At 34.8% G+C, this 18,559-nt stretch overlaps 2 protein-coding genes across 2 annotated transcripts; both read right to left on the reverse strand.

Moving 5' to 3' along the window:
• Positions 1–670: 670 nt before the first annotated feature.
• On the reverse strand, positions 671–8,646 carry LOC131138457 (collagenase 3-like). The gene is made up of 10 exons (XM_058087380.1): positions 8,543–8,646; positions 8,215–8,462; positions 7,720–7,868; positions 4,406–4,534; positions 4,175–4,336; positions 3,976–4,099; positions 2,690–2,823; positions 2,442–2,601; positions 2,252–2,352; positions 671–838 (listed from the first exon to the last, which is right to left on the reverse strand). Exons 1-10 carry the CDS (start codon positions 8,639–8,641, stop codon positions 729–731), a joined length of 1,416 nt encoding a protein of 471 aa, XP_057943363.1. The 5' UTR covers positions 8,642–8,646; the 3' UTR covers positions 671–728.
• A 1,546-nt stretch (positions 8,647–10,192) lies between these two features.
• LOC131138456 (collagenase 3-like) lies at positions 10,193–16,592 on the reverse strand. The gene is made up of 10 exons (XM_058087379.1): positions 16,467–16,592; positions 16,129–16,373; positions 15,895–16,043; positions 13,131–13,259; positions 12,887–13,048; positions 12,683–12,818; positions 12,472–12,605; positions 10,758–10,917; positions 10,581–10,684; positions 10,193–10,492 (listed from the first exon to the last, which is right to left on the reverse strand). Exons 1-10 carry the CDS (start codon positions 16,563–16,565, stop codon positions 10,383–10,385), a joined length of 1,428 nt encoding a protein of 475 aa, XP_057943362.1. The 5' UTR covers positions 16,566–16,592; the 3' UTR covers positions 10,193–10,382.
• Between the last annotated feature and the right edge of the window lie 1,967 nt (positions 16,593–18,559).

An 18,559-nucleotide genomic window follows, 5' to 3' on the forward strand; every position in this document is an offset into this window, starting at 1 on the left:
TATTGCTGTCATTATTCTTCTTTTTCTGATTATTACTACTACTACTAGTAGTAGTAGTATGCTAGTATTAGCCTGCTTATTGGCTTGCTTATTAGCCGGCTTTTGCTCTATTATATGTAATTTGTCAGACATTTTTTTGTAAAAAAAAAACAATAAAAAATTTAAAAAAAATGCCATATTATTAATTAGCCTATTATTATTACGATCATCATTCTTCTTCTTCTGATTATTACTAGTATTAGCCTGCTTATTGGCTTGCTTATTAGCCTGCTTTTGCACTATAATATAAAATTTGTCAGAGATTTTTTTGTAAAAAAATAAAAAAAATCTATTTAAAAAAATCACAAAAAAATATCAAATTATTTAGGGGGATTAAGAACATTTTAGGGGGGTTCCGGCCCATCTAAAATAGGCCTAATGACGCCACTGACAGTTATCAATTAATTTTGAGTTCATATTATCAAATTAAATGATATTTAGCCACTTTTATCTTGAAAGTCCACAAATGTGTACACCGATGTTAATAGTATGACATTTTTATATATTATTTTTCCAGGACTGTCAAAAATAACACGTTAACAAATACAAATAATCCCATTTTATTTGTAAAAATTCATATTAAAAACAGAGTTCATAAAAAAACAAACACATATTTTACAGTTTTGTCAGTCGTTCTTCATGCATAAATACGTATATATATATATAAATACAAGAGGTAAATAGTTGATCTAGAAGTTAGTGCAGCGTAGGAAGTAGCTGTTCCTCAGTACACGGAACAATCTGCCACTACTCAGGCTGTACTCAAACATGTAGGGTCCACTGTAGATGTACGTAAAACCTGCAAATAATAAAATAAATAAAAATAAATACAAGTTTGTGCTTTTAATTTCATTTTTCAGTATTGCTTTTGCTCCATCCATCCATTTTCTATCCATCTTAAAACTTAAGTCATGCATACAACCTTCTAAATACATTTTTTAAACATTATTAGAGCCCTCCAGACATGGAATAACACCCCTATAGTCACCTTTACATTTGTATTACCCAATACAGTAGACATAATAACAGAAAATAAGACATATTTGACATGAATAAGACATAATATCTTTTAGCCATGTTTATATTTGAAAATGCTACAAAGCACTTGTCCTGCCAGGTTATCAATGATATAATAATCATTATTATATTATTAATTAGACTATTGTTATTACTATCATCATTCTTCTTCTTCTGATTAATACTACTACTAGTAGTAGTAGTAGGCTAGTATTAGCCTGCTTATTGACTTGCTTATTAGCCCGCTTTCACCCTATTATATGACATTTGTCAGACATTTTTTTGTAAAAAAAAAATCTATTAAAAATAAAAAAAATCAACAGTGATCAATTACATAAAAATCATTTTTTACATTTTTTTGAACATTATTAGAGCCCTCCAGACATGGAATAACACCCCTATAGTCACCTTAACATTTGTATTACCCAATACAGTAGACATAATAACAGAGAATAAGACATATTTGACATGAATAAGACATAATATCTTTTAGCCATGTTTATATTTGAAAATGCTACAAAGCACCCAGTGATCAATTATATAATAATCATTATTATATTATTAATTAGTACTACTATTATCACTATCATCATTCTTCTTCTGATTACTACTACTACTACTACTACTACTACTACTACTACTACTACTACTACTACTACTACTAGTAGTAGTAGTAGGCTAATATTAGCCTGCTTATTGGCTTGCTGATTAACCCGCTTTTGCCCTATTATATGACTTTTGTCAGACATTTTTTTGTAAAAAAAATCAATAAAAAATCAAAAAAATCAACAGTGATCAATTATATAATAATCATTTTTTATTTTTTTATTTTTTTATTTTTTATTATTTTTTTATTTTTTTAAATAAAAAAATCAACAGTGATCAATTATATAATAATCATTTTTTTAAACATTATTAGAGCCCTCTAGACATGGAATAACACCCCTATAGTCACCTTTACATTTGTATTACCCAATACAGTAGACATAATAACAGAAAATAAGACATAATATCTTTTAGCCATTTTTATATTTGAAAATGCTTAATTTAGCAAAAAAAAAAAACAGTACAATTTTCTTAAATATGCAAATTTTTGGACAAAACAGTGATGATTTATTAACAAATATTTTTTGAATATATAAATATATTGAAGTCAGAATACAAAATGTATTTTTTTGGTGTTTTTTTTACTCACCTCTATACTGGAAAGCTGCCGTTACTTTACTCAGGCCAGAAAAGGTCTGATCGATGCGTTTGGGGAACCCATAGTCCACTTTGTTGACGGTTTCGTCAAAACTAAAAATGTAATTTGAAGAAGTAAAAAAAATATGTAATTTTGTTCCTGTTTTAATTAGTCATTATTAATATTTGTACTTTAAACTCACCTGTAGTAAGAACTGCCTACAAAAAACAGACTTTTTCTGGATTCCACATCATAGAAAGCTGCATCGATTTTCTTCACGCTCTTGGGCAAACCGAAGCTGCTGAGTTTTTTCGGATAACCTCGGACCAGATTGTAGCCGGAGAAAGCCCACACTCGACGACCTGAAGGCCCGGGAAAAAATAACAAGTATTCTGGTTTAAAAAGCCTGACTGGGTGTGTGTCGGGTATCGAACCACAAGTCAAATGTACCTTTAAAGATGAAGATTTTGTCGGACTGCCGGCTCTCGTAAGCAGCATCGATGTTGGCCGGGGCGTTGGGCCAAAAGTTTGTGATGAGGGTTTGCTGAGGGGATCTGCTGTGAGGGTTGCTTCGCCAGAAGAAGCTGCGATCACACAAGTCGAGTCATTTACAAAATGGCGGTTTGTAAAAAAAAAAAACATCAAAACTTAACAGCATAGGCAGCATAGCTACGAAAGCCCGGGGATTGTTCCTATCGCAAAAGCGGTACAACCCAAAATAAGGCCAAATAAGGGAAAATTTTTCCCATGATGTCATTTTACTGGTCGAGTGGTTAGCGAGACCCGAGTTCAATCCCACCCTTTTCGCATGTTCTCCCCGAGCATGCGTGGGTTTTCTCCGGGTACTCCGGTTTCCTCCCACATTCCAAAAACATGCTAGGTTAATTAGCGACTCCAAATTGTCCATAGGTATGAATGTGAGTGTGAATGGTTGTTTGTCTATATGTGCCCTGTGATTGGCTGGCCACCAGTCCAGGGTGTACCCCGCCTCTCGCACCAAGACAAATGGGATAGCCCCCCCCCCCGTGACCCTCGTGAGGATAAGCGGTAGAAAATGAATGAATGTATGAATGAATCATTTGAGTGTTAAGTTGCCGTGTGATGAATTTAGTGCTGTTAGTAATGTGTTCTTTGAAAGATTGTTGACCTCTTGAGATTTTCGATGGGTTGACAATTTTTGACTCCCAATTTTTTTTACTCCAAATTGTCCATAGGTATGAATGTGAGTGTGAATGGTTGTTTTTCTATATGTGCCCTGTGATTGGCTGGCCACCAGTCCAGGGTGTACCCCGCCTCTTGCCTGAAAACAGCTGGGATAGGCTCCAGCACACCCGCCACCCTTGTGAGGATAAGCGGTAGAAAATGAATGAATGAATTACTGTTTTGTGGTTGACTACGGCCACAAAATATATTAATATTAATAGTCCAAAAATTATGATGCCATATCATGATATAGTAAAGGAAATATTGCACTTATCAACGTTCACTCTGTGAAGTTGTGAAATTGCCGTTTGTGACACATATTTTCTTGCAGGCCGTTCATACTGTCTGTCAAACATTTGCAGCATTTCTTGAAATGAATTATTTCTTTTTCGACTATTAGCCACTGGTTAATTGGCGACTCCAAATTGTCCATAGGTATGAATGTGAGTGTGAATGGTTGTTTGTCTATATGTGGATATATGGATACTGGTCATGTGATTTTGAAATGTTGTCATTCCGTTATTCGCCCATACCTGTCTTTGAAGAAGAGCATCTCTCCACGTAGGGTGGCGACGGCATCCAGAACCATGGTCGAGTCACATGCATCAGGAGTGGTGGGGGGTGTAGGACCAGGCTGGCTAGGATCCGTGTTGGGACCTGGAAGTCGAATCGTTTACGTTTATTTTGGCGGTTTATTTTTGGGGAAGGTCGTGATGTCAGTACAGTACGCACCGTAGAGATGTTGGATGCCTTTGACGTCATCCCGAGGCAGAATAAAAGTGTCAGGGTTCCTGTAGGAGTACATGGGGTACATGAGGGCACCGGGGTCATCGGAATGAGACAAGCCCAGGGAATGACCAAACTCATGGGCGGCTACCATAAAGAGAACATATCCTGCAGAAAAAAAACAAAAACAAATTAGATTTTCAAAGATTTTTAATCAAGAAAAAATAAACATCCAACCTGAATTTGAGCGGAAGGTGAAATTCTCATCATCGTCAAAGTGGGCGTCTCCTCCAATGCCGGGAGCTGGGGCGAAGGCGTGGGCCAGAGTCCCGTCAGGACCATCGAAGGGGTAATAATCGCCATGCGCTGTCGATAAGAATGGCATCAAGTCACATAATGGTTCTCAAATGCATGGATTCATATCAGGACTGATTATTGATGCAAAATTAATCCACTCAAAATCGGTCACGATGGCGCTGGAGTACTAGGGCCATATTGGAAAAAAATCGTCAGAGATTTTGAGAATAAAGTTGTACATTTATGAGAACAAATGTCTGAAATTTACAACAAAAAAGTCATAAATTTCCGAGAATTAAGTTGTAAATTTACGAGTAAAAAGTTGTACATTTAAGAGAATAAAGTAAGAAATTTACAAGAAAACAATGTTGAAATATTACGAGAATAAACGCCGAAATTTACCAGAAAAAAAATTGTAATATTACGAGAATAAAGTTGGAAATTTACATGAAAAAAGTTGTTATATTGCAAGAATAAAGTCAGAAATTTCAGAGAAAAACATTTTTATAATATCGACAGTAAAGTCAATAATTTACAAGAAATATTACAAGAATATAAACTTGCAAATTTATCAGAAAAAAGTTGTAATATTAAGTCAGAAATAAAGTCAGAAATTTCAGAGAAAAAACATTTTGTAATATCGAAAATAAAGCCAGAAATCTACAAGAAAAAATGTTAAAATATTACAAGAATATAAACTCGCCAAATTACCAGAAAAAGTTGTAATATTACATGAATAAAGTCACAAATTTACAAGAAAAAAAATATCATAATATCACGACAATAAACTCACAAATTTACTGGAAAAAGTCATAATATTACGAGAGTAAAGTCAGAAATTTCAGAGAAAAAAATGTTATATAATAATAATACTGAGAATAAAGTCAGAAATTTACAAGAAAAAATGTTGAAATATATTACGAAAATAAACTTGCAAACTTACCAGAAAAAGTTGTAATATTACAAGAATAAAGTCACAAATTTACAAGAAAAAAAATACCACAATATCACAAAAATTTATCCCAGATTTACCCCAAAAAGTCGTAATATTACGAGAATAAAGTCAGAAATTCACAAGAAAACAATGTTGAAGTATTACAAGAATAAACTAACAAATTTACCAGAAAAAAGTTGTAATATTATGAGAATAAAGTTGCAAATTTATGAGAAAAAAATATAATAATATAATGAAAATAAAGTCACAAATTTACCAGAAAAAAGTTGTAATATTACGAGAATAAAGTTGCAAATTTATGAGAAAAAAAGTCATAATATCACAATAAAAAATCTGTTATGTACAATTTTATTCTTGAAATGCTGAACATGTGTGATATATACAATATGTACCATGTACATAAATAGTCCTATTTCTAAATACACTTCTATAATATACATCTATGTTTAAAATCGGAGGTAGATCTTTGGGAGTCGGTTGTTTAGTAGCATCCCCCCTCCACTACCCCGTAACCCCAACCTTCACCCAAAAACACGACCCAAGGGCTCTAACACGCCACTTTGTGGAATGCATAAACAACCTCTTTGCCCTGAAGGGGAGAAGAATAAATATGTGTTAAATGTTGCGTGCACGGACTTGCCAGCAGTGTTTTTGTTGCGTGTCAAACGTTACGTAGCAACGGCAGCTTTGAATGTGTAGCTAACTGGAGAGGTGCCAACAGTACGTACACGCTAGGTGCAGATTAGCATCATATATGTCTTGTAAAATTACAGCTGTTTTTTTTTATACGTGGTTACATCGGATTAAAATACATGACAAGTTTTTTTACTTTTTTGTAGGTTTAGGTTTGGGGTTGGGGTTGGGGTTGGGGTTGGGGTTGGGGTTGGGTTAGGGTTAGGGTTAGGGTTAGGGTTAGGGTTAGGGTTAGGGTTAGGGTTAGGGTTAGGGTTCGGGTAAATTTCCAACTTTATTCTTGTCAATAATCCGTACTCTAATAGAATCAATTTTTGCTATAAGAAATAAGTATAATTAATTAATTAATTATAATTAATGAATTATAAATAATTCAATAAATTAAAAAAGAAGGTTTTACATGCAGAGAACAATTAAAAATGCATGTTAGTGGGGGAACCTTGGTTAGTGTCATTAATGCGTCTGCTAACCAAATAAATGTTTCCCATAAGAAATCATACAAATTTAAGAAATCATAAAAAAATATGGTTTTACATACAGATAACTATTGAAAATGCATATAAGGGGGGGGGGGGGGGGCCTTGGTTAGCGTCATTCATCCATCTGCTAACCAAATCAATTTTTCCCATAAGAAATCATACAACTTCAATAAATTAAAAAAGAAGGTTTTACATGCAGAGAACAATTAAAAATGCATCTTAGTGGGGGAACCTTGGTTAGTGTCATTAATGTGTCTGCTAACTAAATACATTTTTCCCATAAGAAATCATACACATTTAAGAAATCATAAAATAATATGGTTTTACATACAGAAAACTATTGAAAATGCATATAAGGGGGGTGAACCTTGGTTAGCGTCATTCATCCGTCTGCTAACCAAATCAATTTTTCCCATAAGAAATCATACAAATTCAATAAATTAAAAAAGAAGGTTTTACATGCAGAGAACAATTAAAAATGCATGTTAGTGGGGGAACCTTGGTTAGTGTCATTAATGTGTCTGCTAACCAAATCAATGTTTCCCATAAGAAATCATACAAATTTAAGAAATCATAAAAAAATATTGTTTTACATACAGAAAACTATTGAAAATGCATATAAGGGGGGGGGGGGCCTTGGTTAGCGTCATTCATCCGTCTGTTGTAATATTATGAGAATAAAGTTGCAAATTTACGAGAATTTTTTAAAAATAATATCAAGAGAATAAAACTTGTAAAACTTTTAGTTTTTGTATTGCTTATATTGGTATAGTTTAGATTTTTAGCGCACAAAAGCGAAAAAATAGTTATGCTTGAAATGCATCTTTTCACAAAGGGCTGTTTTTCTCTCATTTCTAGTCGGGAACCGATATTTTCCTGAAACTTACCTATGTTCGACTGCGGATTACGAAAGAACGGAAAAAGGTAGAAGCAAAATTTTTTTTCCTGATGAAAGACGAGAGTCTAATCTTTATTTTGGTAGGTTCCGTGTTGATATAACCATAGAACACAATATTCTGCGTGCATTGAAAAATTTGGTTAAAATATTCAAAAATTCCCTATTCTAAAGAGGTTGTCTTTTGGAAAATATGGGAAGATTTTAGACTTTTTTTTTTTTTTGTACTCACATCGGCGACCAAATGAGATCATGATGTCCGCTGTGCCGCTGTAGATTCTTGTGAATCTAAGAGGAGTAACTCTAGCCCAAACGTCCAGTGCTTTTTTGATGGAATCATCTACCTCGGACTGGGACATATCTGGTGTGTAGTTCTCGATCCTGAAAAAAAAAAAAACAGAACATGAAGCACCTGCTTAGTTTCTCCGAGATCCTATGATAAAATGATAAAATGAGAAAAAACATTTTGTAATATCGAGAATAAATTCAGAAATTTACAAGAAAAAATGTTAAAATATTATATATTATATTATTATGTTAAGAATATAAACTCGCAAACTTACCAGATAAAGTTGTAATATTACAAGAATAAAGTCGCAAATTTATGAGAAAAAAATATCATAATATTACAACAATATAGCTCAAATTTACCCCAAAAAGTTGTAATATTACGAGAATGGGAAGATATTATTATTATTATTAAGATATTATGATAAAAATCATTGACCTGTATGTAAGACTGTTTTTCTCCCACTTCAGGTTCCCTCCGAAAGTGGAGAAACGTGCCAAGTCGTTATCTGGAACGCCGCAGCGAGGCTTCTTCATCATCTCCATGGTGTCAGCATCCAGCGTGCCTGTGATTTGTAGACCGAAGAACCTCTGCATCTCGCTCAGCTTCTTACTGATTGGATTGACGCCCCGTCTGGAAAGAGGGCCACGTTCCTCCGTCAGGTTGAAGAACTTCTTCAGGTAACCCTGTAAAAAATTGACCGCCATATAAAATGTGCTCACTTAGCACCCCAAAAAATGGAATAAAACACTAAAAACAATCCCACCTCTGCAAGGTTCTCATCTTCAATGGTGATCTCCGCCACCGGAAGGCAGTAAACGGCAACCACCAGGTTGAGTACAACGTACACGCTCAAGTACGTCATGTTTGCTCTCTTGAATGTTGTGTTGCTCCGCAGGGCATACTTATATACTCAGGCATACTCAGGTGGGGACATGGGTGGGTGTGTTGAGCAACTATACCCCCTGAGTCACCATTGACCAAAGGAGAAGCTTTGATTACTCATAAAGTGTTATCATGATATGACGCATGGATAATTCACATTGAGGAAAAAAATATACAATAAATCAGGGCTTTCCAGCCAGGTCCATGTAGCAGAAATAGGAGAGGATGAATATTTTATATTTTGGAAAGGAACACATTGAAATATATGATAAAAAGCTGCATCTCAGCTTTGTTATACGGATGAAAAAGCACACTTTTTTAATTTTTCAAATATTTTTACTTTCTTCTAAAATTATCTTATTAATACCAAATTTTTACCTAATTTTCCCCAAATTATTTTTATATTTTTCATATTATGACTTAAATTTTTTTTTTATTTCAACTTTATAACCTCATATTAGGACATTCTCGTATATTTATGACCATTTCTTCTGCGATTACAACTTTTTCCTTTTACTATTTTTCATACTTTCTTCTGAAATAATCTTTGTAATACCTAATTTTCCTCAAATGACAATATTATTTTTCATATTATGACTTGATTTTTTTTTTAAATTTCAACTTTATGCCACTAAAAATTACCTTATATTATATTACATTATTCTCATATAATTCAGACCTTTTACGTTAGATTACAACTTTTCCTTTTACTAATTTGTAAACTTTCTTCTGAAATAATGTTTGTAATGTCTAATTTTCCCCAAATTACAATATTATTTTTCATATTTTGACTTTAAAAATTATGTATTTTATTTCAACTTTATGCCACTAAAATGACCTCATATTACGACTTTATTCTCGTATAATTCTGACCTTTTCTCCTTAGATTACAAATTTTCCTTTTACTATTTTTTATACTTTCTTCTGAAATAATCTTTGTAATTTTCCCCAAATTACAATATTATTTTTCATATTATGACTTAAAAATGTATTATATATTCCAATATTCCAACTTTATTTCACTAAAAATGACCTCATATTACAACATTATTCTCGTATAATTATTATTATTATTAATTATAATTAATTGACTTTATTTTTGGAGAACTGCGTTGCTCATTTTCAATCCACCGATTTCAACAATTTTCTGCTCCTAAATAAAACTTCCTATATTATTTTAACTACTTTGACGTTAATAATAGATTCGATTTCATTCATTTGGTACTCTACATGTGTGGACACAGCTGCCCTGGGCTAGTCTGATGGGAACGCGGTTGCCAGTTCGTGCCTATGGCCTCGCTGAACTGTCTTGCCCAAGGGCACAACAACAGTTTTTCAATCAAAAAAAATTAAAAAAACACAAAAATACAGTAGCTAATGCTACTGTCAACTACAACTACTGTCATTTTGTGTACCTTTTTGTATCACATTACCGAACCATGGCTTCATCAATTGATTGAAAATTTGGCCAAATTAGCACAGAACAAAATGAGCCAACAACAAGGAAATTTTTAACATTTTGTGAATATATTTTCCATTTGCATATGTAAATATAAATACAATACTGTTTACTTCATAAATAATTGGATTGCATGGAATACATGCTTGTACAACAACAAATAATACACATGATGAAAATATTAGCTTCCGGCTACATTAAACATTTTAAAATAATAAATTCCTGATGATATTTCTGGATAAATATCCTTCATCTGAATAAGTTAGAACTGAGTGCAAGGCAGGAAGTAGTTATTCCCGAGCACACGGAAGAACGTTCCCGTGCTGAAGCTGTACTCGAACATTCGGGATCCACTGTAGATGTAGGTAAAACCTGGAAAAGACATACTCCGTTTTAGTATTTGGTTTCACTTAAGAAGTACAAGTACACAATGTTGACGTTTTTGGCCGCATTCTCTCACGTTTGTACTGGAATGCTGCCGTCACCTTCCCGGTGAGACCGGAAAAGGTCTCATAGACACGTTTGGGGAATCCCTCGTCCATCGTTTTCCTGGCTTCATCGTAGCTGAAGACACAAACAAGAATAATGATCCTGTTTTTCCGACCAGCCGATGGCCGCCGTGATGATGTGATTGTACCTGTAGTAGGTTTTTCCGACAAAGAACAGAGTCTTGCGAGATTCCTCGTCGTAAAGAGCTGCGTCGATTCTTCTCACACTTCTGGGAAAACCGAAATGTGTTATGGGCTTGGGGTATCCTTGAACAAGATTATAGCCTCGGAAAGCCCACACTTGTTGACCTGCGGCAAGAGAAGCTTTCAGTGAATCCACATCAGGTAATACAGGTTCCGCTAGGAGATTATGGACACGTCAGAGATGAAGGGCACATTAGAGATGATATGTATTGGAAAAGGCTTCTGACGGGAAAGAAGAGCGCAATATTCTTTATTGAAAATATGTTCCGTAGAGAGATTATGGGCACATCAGAGATGATATGCGTTTAAAATGGGTTCCGTTTGAAGATGAAGGGCATGTCAAAGATTAGGAGCATATCAGAGATTATATGTCATGAAGATGGGTTCCGTCTGGAGATTAAGGGCACTTGAGAGATTGCGGGCAATATGTATTGAAAATGGTTTCGTCGAGAAATTAAGGCTGTGATATTATTTATCAAAAATGGGTTTTGTCAAGAGATTATGGGCAAATTAGATATATGTAAGGGCACATCAAAAATTAATTGTCTTGAAAATGGGTTCTGCCAGGACATTAAGGGCTCATCAGCGCCAATATTATTAATTGATAATGAGTTCCATTGAGAGATTACGGGCACATCAGAGATGATATGCATTAAAAATGGATTCCGTTTGAAGATAAAGGGCATATCAGAGATTATATTATGTCATGAAGATGGGTTCCATCTGGAGATTAAGGGTACATCAGAGATTATATATATTGAAGATGAATTCCATTGAGAGATTATGGGCAATATGTATTGAAAATGGCTTCGTCGAGAAATTAAGGCTGTGATGTTGGGTTTTGTCAAGAGATTACAGGCAGATTAGATATATGTAAGGGCACATCAAAAATGAGTTCTGCCAGGAGAGTAAGGGCACATCAGTGCCAATATTAGAAATTGATAATGGGTTCCATTGAGAGATTACGGGCATATCATAGATGATATTATGGATTTAAAAAAAAGTATTGAAAATGGCTTCCCCTGGGAGATTATGGGCACATTCATACAATTCATAAAAAGGTTCCATTGGGAGATCAAAGGCAGTTTGACACCAGTGAAATTACTGTACCTTTAAAAAGATAAACATTCCTGGACTCTTTGCTTTTTGAAAATGGGTTCTGCCAGGAGATTAAGGGCACATCAGCGCCAATATTAGAAATTGATAATGGGTTCCATTGAGAGATTACGGGCATATCATAGATGATATTATGGATTTAAAAAAAAAGTATTGAAAATGGCTTCCCCTGGGAGATTATGGGCACATTCATACAATTCATAAAAAGGTTCCATTGGGAGATCAAAGGCAGTTTGACACCAGTGAAATTACTGTACCTTTAAAAAGATAAACATTCCTGGACTCTTTGCTTTTTGAAAATGGGTTCTGCCAGGAGATTAAGGGCACATCAGCGCCAGATAATGGGTTCCATTGAGAGATTACGGGCATATCATAGATGATATTATGGATTTAAAAAAAAGGTTCTGTCTGGAAAGTAATCCTATATAAATCACATGTATTGAAAATGGCTTCCCCTGGGAGATTATGGGCACATTCATAAAATTCATAAAAAGGTTCCATTGGGAGATCAAAGGCAGTTTGACACCAGTGAAATGACTGTACCTTTAAAAAGATAAACATTCCTGGACACTTGGCTCTCGTAAGCGGCATCGACCCTTTTGGGGGCGTCGGGCCACAAGTTGGTGATGAAGCTCTGCTGAGGTGTCCTGCTTTGAGGGTAGACTCTCCAGAAGAACCTGAAACCGCACAAAATCCCGAATTAGCCTTCGTTAGCGTAGCAAAACATGCGTATCAGCTCCAGCGATAACATCACCTGTCTTTGAAGAAGAGCATCTCCCCACGAAGGGTGGCGACAGCATCCAGAACCATGCTTGGATCGCAAGCATCAGGAGTGGTGGGGGGTTCAGGGTCATCGGGATCCGTCTCAGGATCAGTTTCAGGATTCTGACCTGGTTGTTACACTGCTGTGTTATTTGTAGTCCAAAAAGACTCAATAAAGTATCCGGGTAGTCCATACCGTAAAGAGACTGGATGCCGTTGATGTCATCTCGTGGTAAGCGAAAACTGTTTGGGTTTGTGTACGAGTATATCGGGTACATGAGGGCACCCGGGTCTTGGGAATGGGACAATCCCAGGGAATGACCGAACTCATGGGCGGCGACCAGGAAAAGAACATATCCTGCAACGCATGAGTGCAGAAGCGTTAGCTAGGTGAGCAAACTACTAGTTTACAAACGTCCACAACACTCGGAAAAACCGACCAGAATTTGAGCGAAATGTAAACGTCTCGTCGTCATCAAAGTGGGCGTCTCCTCCGATACCGGGGGCTGGGGCGAAGGCGTGGGCCAGAGTTCCGTCGGGACCATCGAAGGGGTAAAAATCGCCGTGTGCTGTTAACAAAAAACATCGTCACATCAGAGGGGCCAAACAAAGTATAAATGTGACTATAGGGGTGTTAGTTCATGTCTAGAGGGCTCTAATAATATTAAAAATTTTATTTATAAGGCTCTTAACAGGTTTTCCATGCTGTAACTATAAATATATTTCATTTATAACTAAAGAATTCACTTATCACTGTCGGGTCCATGAGAAATTATCCATGATTACTGAATATATGTTTCACTTTTGGTGCGTTCAAGGGCAGCCGAAAAGTGTGAAATCCCAACATTATCAGTTAAGCAAACCCCCTCCTGTTGTATTTACTCTTACTATGTCTAGTATGTTGGGTAATAAAAGTGTAAATGTGACTATAGGGGTGTTAGTTCATGTCTAGAGGGCTCTAATAATATTAAAAACTTTATTTAGAAGGCTGTTAACAGGTTTTTGATGCTGTAACTACAAATATATTTCATGTATAACTAAAGAATCCACTTATCACTGTTGGATCCATGAGGAATTATCCGTGATTACTGAATATATGTTTCACTTTTGGTGCGTTCAAGGGCAGCCGAACAGTGCGGAATCCCAACATTATCAGTTAAGCAAACCCCATGCTGTCGTATTTACTGTTGTATGTGTAGTATATTGGGTAATGCAAGTGTAAATGTGACTATAGGGGTGTTAGTTCATGTCTAGAGGGCTCTAATAATGTTAAAAACTGTATTTCGAAGGCTGTTAACAGGTTTTTTCGATGCTTAATAACTTAATACTTATTTAACTTAACTTAATTTAACTTAAAAACTTAATTACTTATAACTTAATATTTTTAAAACTTTTTTTTTAGGTTTTTGATGCTGTAACTACAAATATATTTCATTTATAACTAAAGAATTCACTTATCACTGTCGGGTCAATGAGGAATTATCCAAGTATAAAATCAGGTATTATGAATTATTAACTGTTTGTGGTGAATGTGATGTGTTTGTGAAAAAAAAATGAAAAATTGGACCAAAAATATGCAGCTCATGCTGTATGTTCTCACATATGTAACTTGGGAGCGTGCTATGACGCACTTTTGGAGAGATTCCCTGGGAATTTTCCAACCCTCGTCAGCAGAGCTAAAGAACCCCCCCCCTTTTGTTCTCAAAACCAAACAAGCAAAGGAGTTAGCATTCAGATGCTACCTGTGCTAACATGCCGTCGGGGAAGTTGTTTTTTTTTGGTTGTTGAGCAATAAACGTTATATAACAACTGTATAATAAACCCTACCGGCAGTTTAAAAAGCCACTCAAATGAGCACCTGGCAAGTCAACAATCTGTGAAATATGCCGCCATAGGGATGATGAGTGCCTGACAGATGCAAGTGACACTAAAGCATGATGCCGTGAGATGTCAACATCCAAAGAACAAGTTAGAACAACGTTGATAGGAAAAGCAAGCCTCCTTTTGTTTTTTTTCAATGTTTTTCGGGAGAATGGATCATTATTTTTTCTCTTAACTCGTTCAATACCAAAGGTGAACTTATATGTTTTTATCAACCTGAACGCCCAACGATGTATTTAGTGGGGGAACCTTGGTTAGTGTCATTAATCCGTCTGCTAACAGAATCAATTTTTCCCATAAGAAATCATACACATTTAAGAAATCTAAAAAATATATGGTTTTACATGCAGAGAACAATTAAAAATGCATATTAGTGGGGGAACCTTGGTTAGTGTCATTGATGCGTCTGCTAACCAAATCAATTTTTCCCATAAGAAATCATACAAATTTAAGAAATCTAAAAAAATATGGTTTTACATGCAGAAAACAATTGAAAATGCATATAAGTGGGGGAACCTTGGTTAGCGTCATTAATCAGTATGCTAACCAAATCAATTTTTACCATGAGAAATCATATAAATTCGAGAAATCATAAAAAAATATGGTTTTACATACAGAAAACTATTGAAAATGCATATAAGTGGAGGAACCTTGGTTAGCGTCATTCATCCGTCTGCTAACCGAATCAATTTTTCCAATAAGAAATCATACAAATTCTTGTATTTCAAATTCAAATTCAAAACTTTTAATTTACTTATTTATTATCTGAAATGTATGGCCCTATATTCTGTACATTTCCGACTTTATTCTTGTAAATGTATGACTTTTTTCCCATAAACTGATGTCTTTATTATTATAAATGTAATTTTTTTCATGAAAAACATGTTATTGTTGTAAATAGTTCATGGTATTATATTTGTAAATCATATATTTTGATGTAAAACATTTTGTTTTTGTATTGCTTATGTTGGTACAGTTTAGATATTTAGCGCACAAAAGCAAAAAATAGTTATGCTTGAAATGCATCTTTTGACAAAGGGCTCTTTTTCTCCCATTTTTAGTCGGGAACCGATATTTTCCTGAAACTTACCTATGTTCGACTGCGGATTATGAAAGAACGGAAAAAGTTAGAAGCAAACTTTTTTTTCCTGATGAAAGACGGGAGTCTAATCTTTATTTTGGTAGGTTCCGTGTTTATATAACCATAGAACACAATATTCTGCGTGCATTGAAAAATCGGTTAAAATATTCAAAAATGCCCGATACTTAAAAGGTTGTCTTTTGAAAATATGGGAAGATTTTAGACTTTTTTTTTGTACTCACATTGGCGACCAAATGAGATCATGATGTCCGCTGTGCCGCTGTAGATTCTCGTGAATCTAAGAGGAGTAACTTTGGCCCAAACGTCCAGAGCTTTTTTGATGGAATCCTCGACCTCTGACTGGGACATATCTGGTGTGTAGTTCTCGATCCTGAAAATAAATAAAAAAAAAACACATAATATGAAGTACCTGCTTGTTAGTTTGTCTCCGAGGTCCTACCATGAAAATCACTTACCTGTACGTTAGACTATTTTTGTCCCACTTGAGATTGTTTCCAAACGTGGTGAAACTGGAAATTTCATGATCTGGAACGCCGCAGCGAGGCTTCTTCATCATCTCCAAGGTTTCATCATCTAGCGTCCCGGTGATTTGTAGACCAAAGAACCTCTGCATCTCACTCAGCTTCTGGTTGAGTGGACCGATCCCCCGTCTGACCGTCGGACTCCCCTCCTTAAGGTCGTAGAATTTTTTTAGGTAGCTCTGTAAACCGAAGCAATTTTATCATAAGAACAGGTCAATATTATTAAATAATCATATTTATGCATGACAACAAACAAAGCGGTAAAAAGGTACCTCTGCAAAACTGCCGTCGTCTTCCGTCAAATAGGACGTCGGCACGCAGCCAACTGCGGCTGCCAAGCAAAGTAAAATGCCCACGTTAAGATTGTCCATGTTTCCTTGACGTATTCAACTTGTGCTTCTGTCTCAGCTGTTATCTGCTGTTATATAGTCTAAAAGTCCGCAGGTTGGGAAACACAATTTTCCTAATATGGATGAAGAGGAAGTTTGCTTTTGATTACTCACACCCTTTAAAGTTTTGCACAACGATGCCGTAATTAGGATGACAAAGATTTGTAATGTTTCTTAAGGAGTTTGCATCATTTTATTACATGGGGGAGCAAAACACAAACATTGTATAGCAATGGCTCTCAATTACAGGGGGACCTTGCTTAATCCGTATGCTAACTAAAAAAATTTCCTATAAGACATCATGCAAATCCACTGAATCATAAAATTGTTATGGATTTACAATTACAGTTCTACATGCACAAAACAATTCAAAATGCATCCATAAGTGGGGGAACCTTGGTTAGTGTCATTAATCCATACGCTAACCCAATCAATTTTTACTATAAGAAATCATACAAACTTAAAAAATCATATTACATATGGTTTTACGTGCAGAAAACAATTGAAAATGCATGTTAGTGGGGGAACCTTGGTTAGCGTCATTAATGCGTCTGCTAACCGAATCAATTTTTCCCATAAGAAATCATACAAATGTAAGAAATCTTAAAAATAGGGTTTTACATGCAGAAAACAATTGAAAATGCATATAAGAGGGGGAACCTTGGTTAGCGTCATTAATCTGTATGCTAACCGAATAAATTTTCCCATAAGAAATCATACAAATTTAAGAAATCTTAAAACATATGGTTTTACATGCAGAAAACAATTGAAAATGCATGTTAGTGGGGGAACCTTGGTTAGCGTTATTAATGCATCTGCTAACCGAATCAATTTTTCCCATAAGAAATCATACAAATGTAAGAAATCTTAAAAATAGGGTTTTACATGCAGAAAACAATTGAAAATGCATATAAGAGGGGGGACCTTGGTTAGCGTCATTAATCCGTACGCTAACCGAATCAATTATTACCATAAGAAATCATACAAATTTAAGAAATCTTAAAAATAGGGTTTTACATGCAGAAAACAATTGAAAATGCATATAAGAGAGGGAACCTTGGTTAGCATCATTAATCAGTATACTAATCAAATAAATTTTTCCCATAAGAAATCATACAAATTTAAGAAATCCTAAAAAAATATGGTTTTACATACAGAAAACTATTGAAAATGGATATAAGTGGAGGAACCTTGGTTAGCGTCATTCATCCGTCTGCTAACCAAATTAATTTTTCCCATAAGAAATCATACAAATTTAAGAAATCTTAAAAAACTATGGTTTTACATGCAGAAAACAATTGAAAATGCATGTTAGTGGGGGAACCTTGGTTAGCGTCATTAGTCCGTACGCTAACTGAATAAATTTTTACCATAAGAAATCATACAAATTCAAGAAATCATAAAAAAATATGGTTTTACAAGAAAACAATCGGAAATGCATGTTAGTGGGGGAACCTTGGTTAGTGTCATTCATGCGTCTGCTAACCAAATCAATTTTTACCATGAGAAATCATAAAAATTCGAGAAATTTGAAAAAAATATATGGTTTTACATACAGAAAACAATTGAAAAGGCATATAAATGGGGGAACCTCGGTTAGCGTCATCCATCCGTCTGCTAACCGAATCAATTTTTCCCATAATAAATCATACAAATTCTTGTATTTCAAATTCAAATTCAAAACTTTGAATTTACGTATTTATTTTCTGAAATTTAGAGCCCTATATTCTGTAAATTTCGGACTTTATTCTTGTAAATGTATGACTTTTTTCCCCTAAACTAATGTCTTTATTATTGTAAATTTATTTTTTTTCATGATAAACATATTGTTGTTGTAAATTGACAACATTTGTTCTCTGAAACTTTTGGACTTTAACCCTGGAATTTCTGATTTTAGATTTTTTTCAATGATATCGTTTTCATTTGAAACAAAACCAACTTTATACTGCAACACCATGTTTGTTATGGCGGAGCTG

Source organism: Doryrhamphus excisus, chromosome 11 (genome assembly GCF_030265055.1).
Source record: "Doryrhamphus excisus isolate RoL2022-K1 chromosome 11, RoL_Dexc_1.0, whole genome shotgun sequence".
Classification (NCBI taxonomy): Eukaryota; Metazoa; Chordata; class Actinopteri; order Syngnathiformes; family Syngnathidae; genus Doryrhamphus; species Doryrhamphus excisus.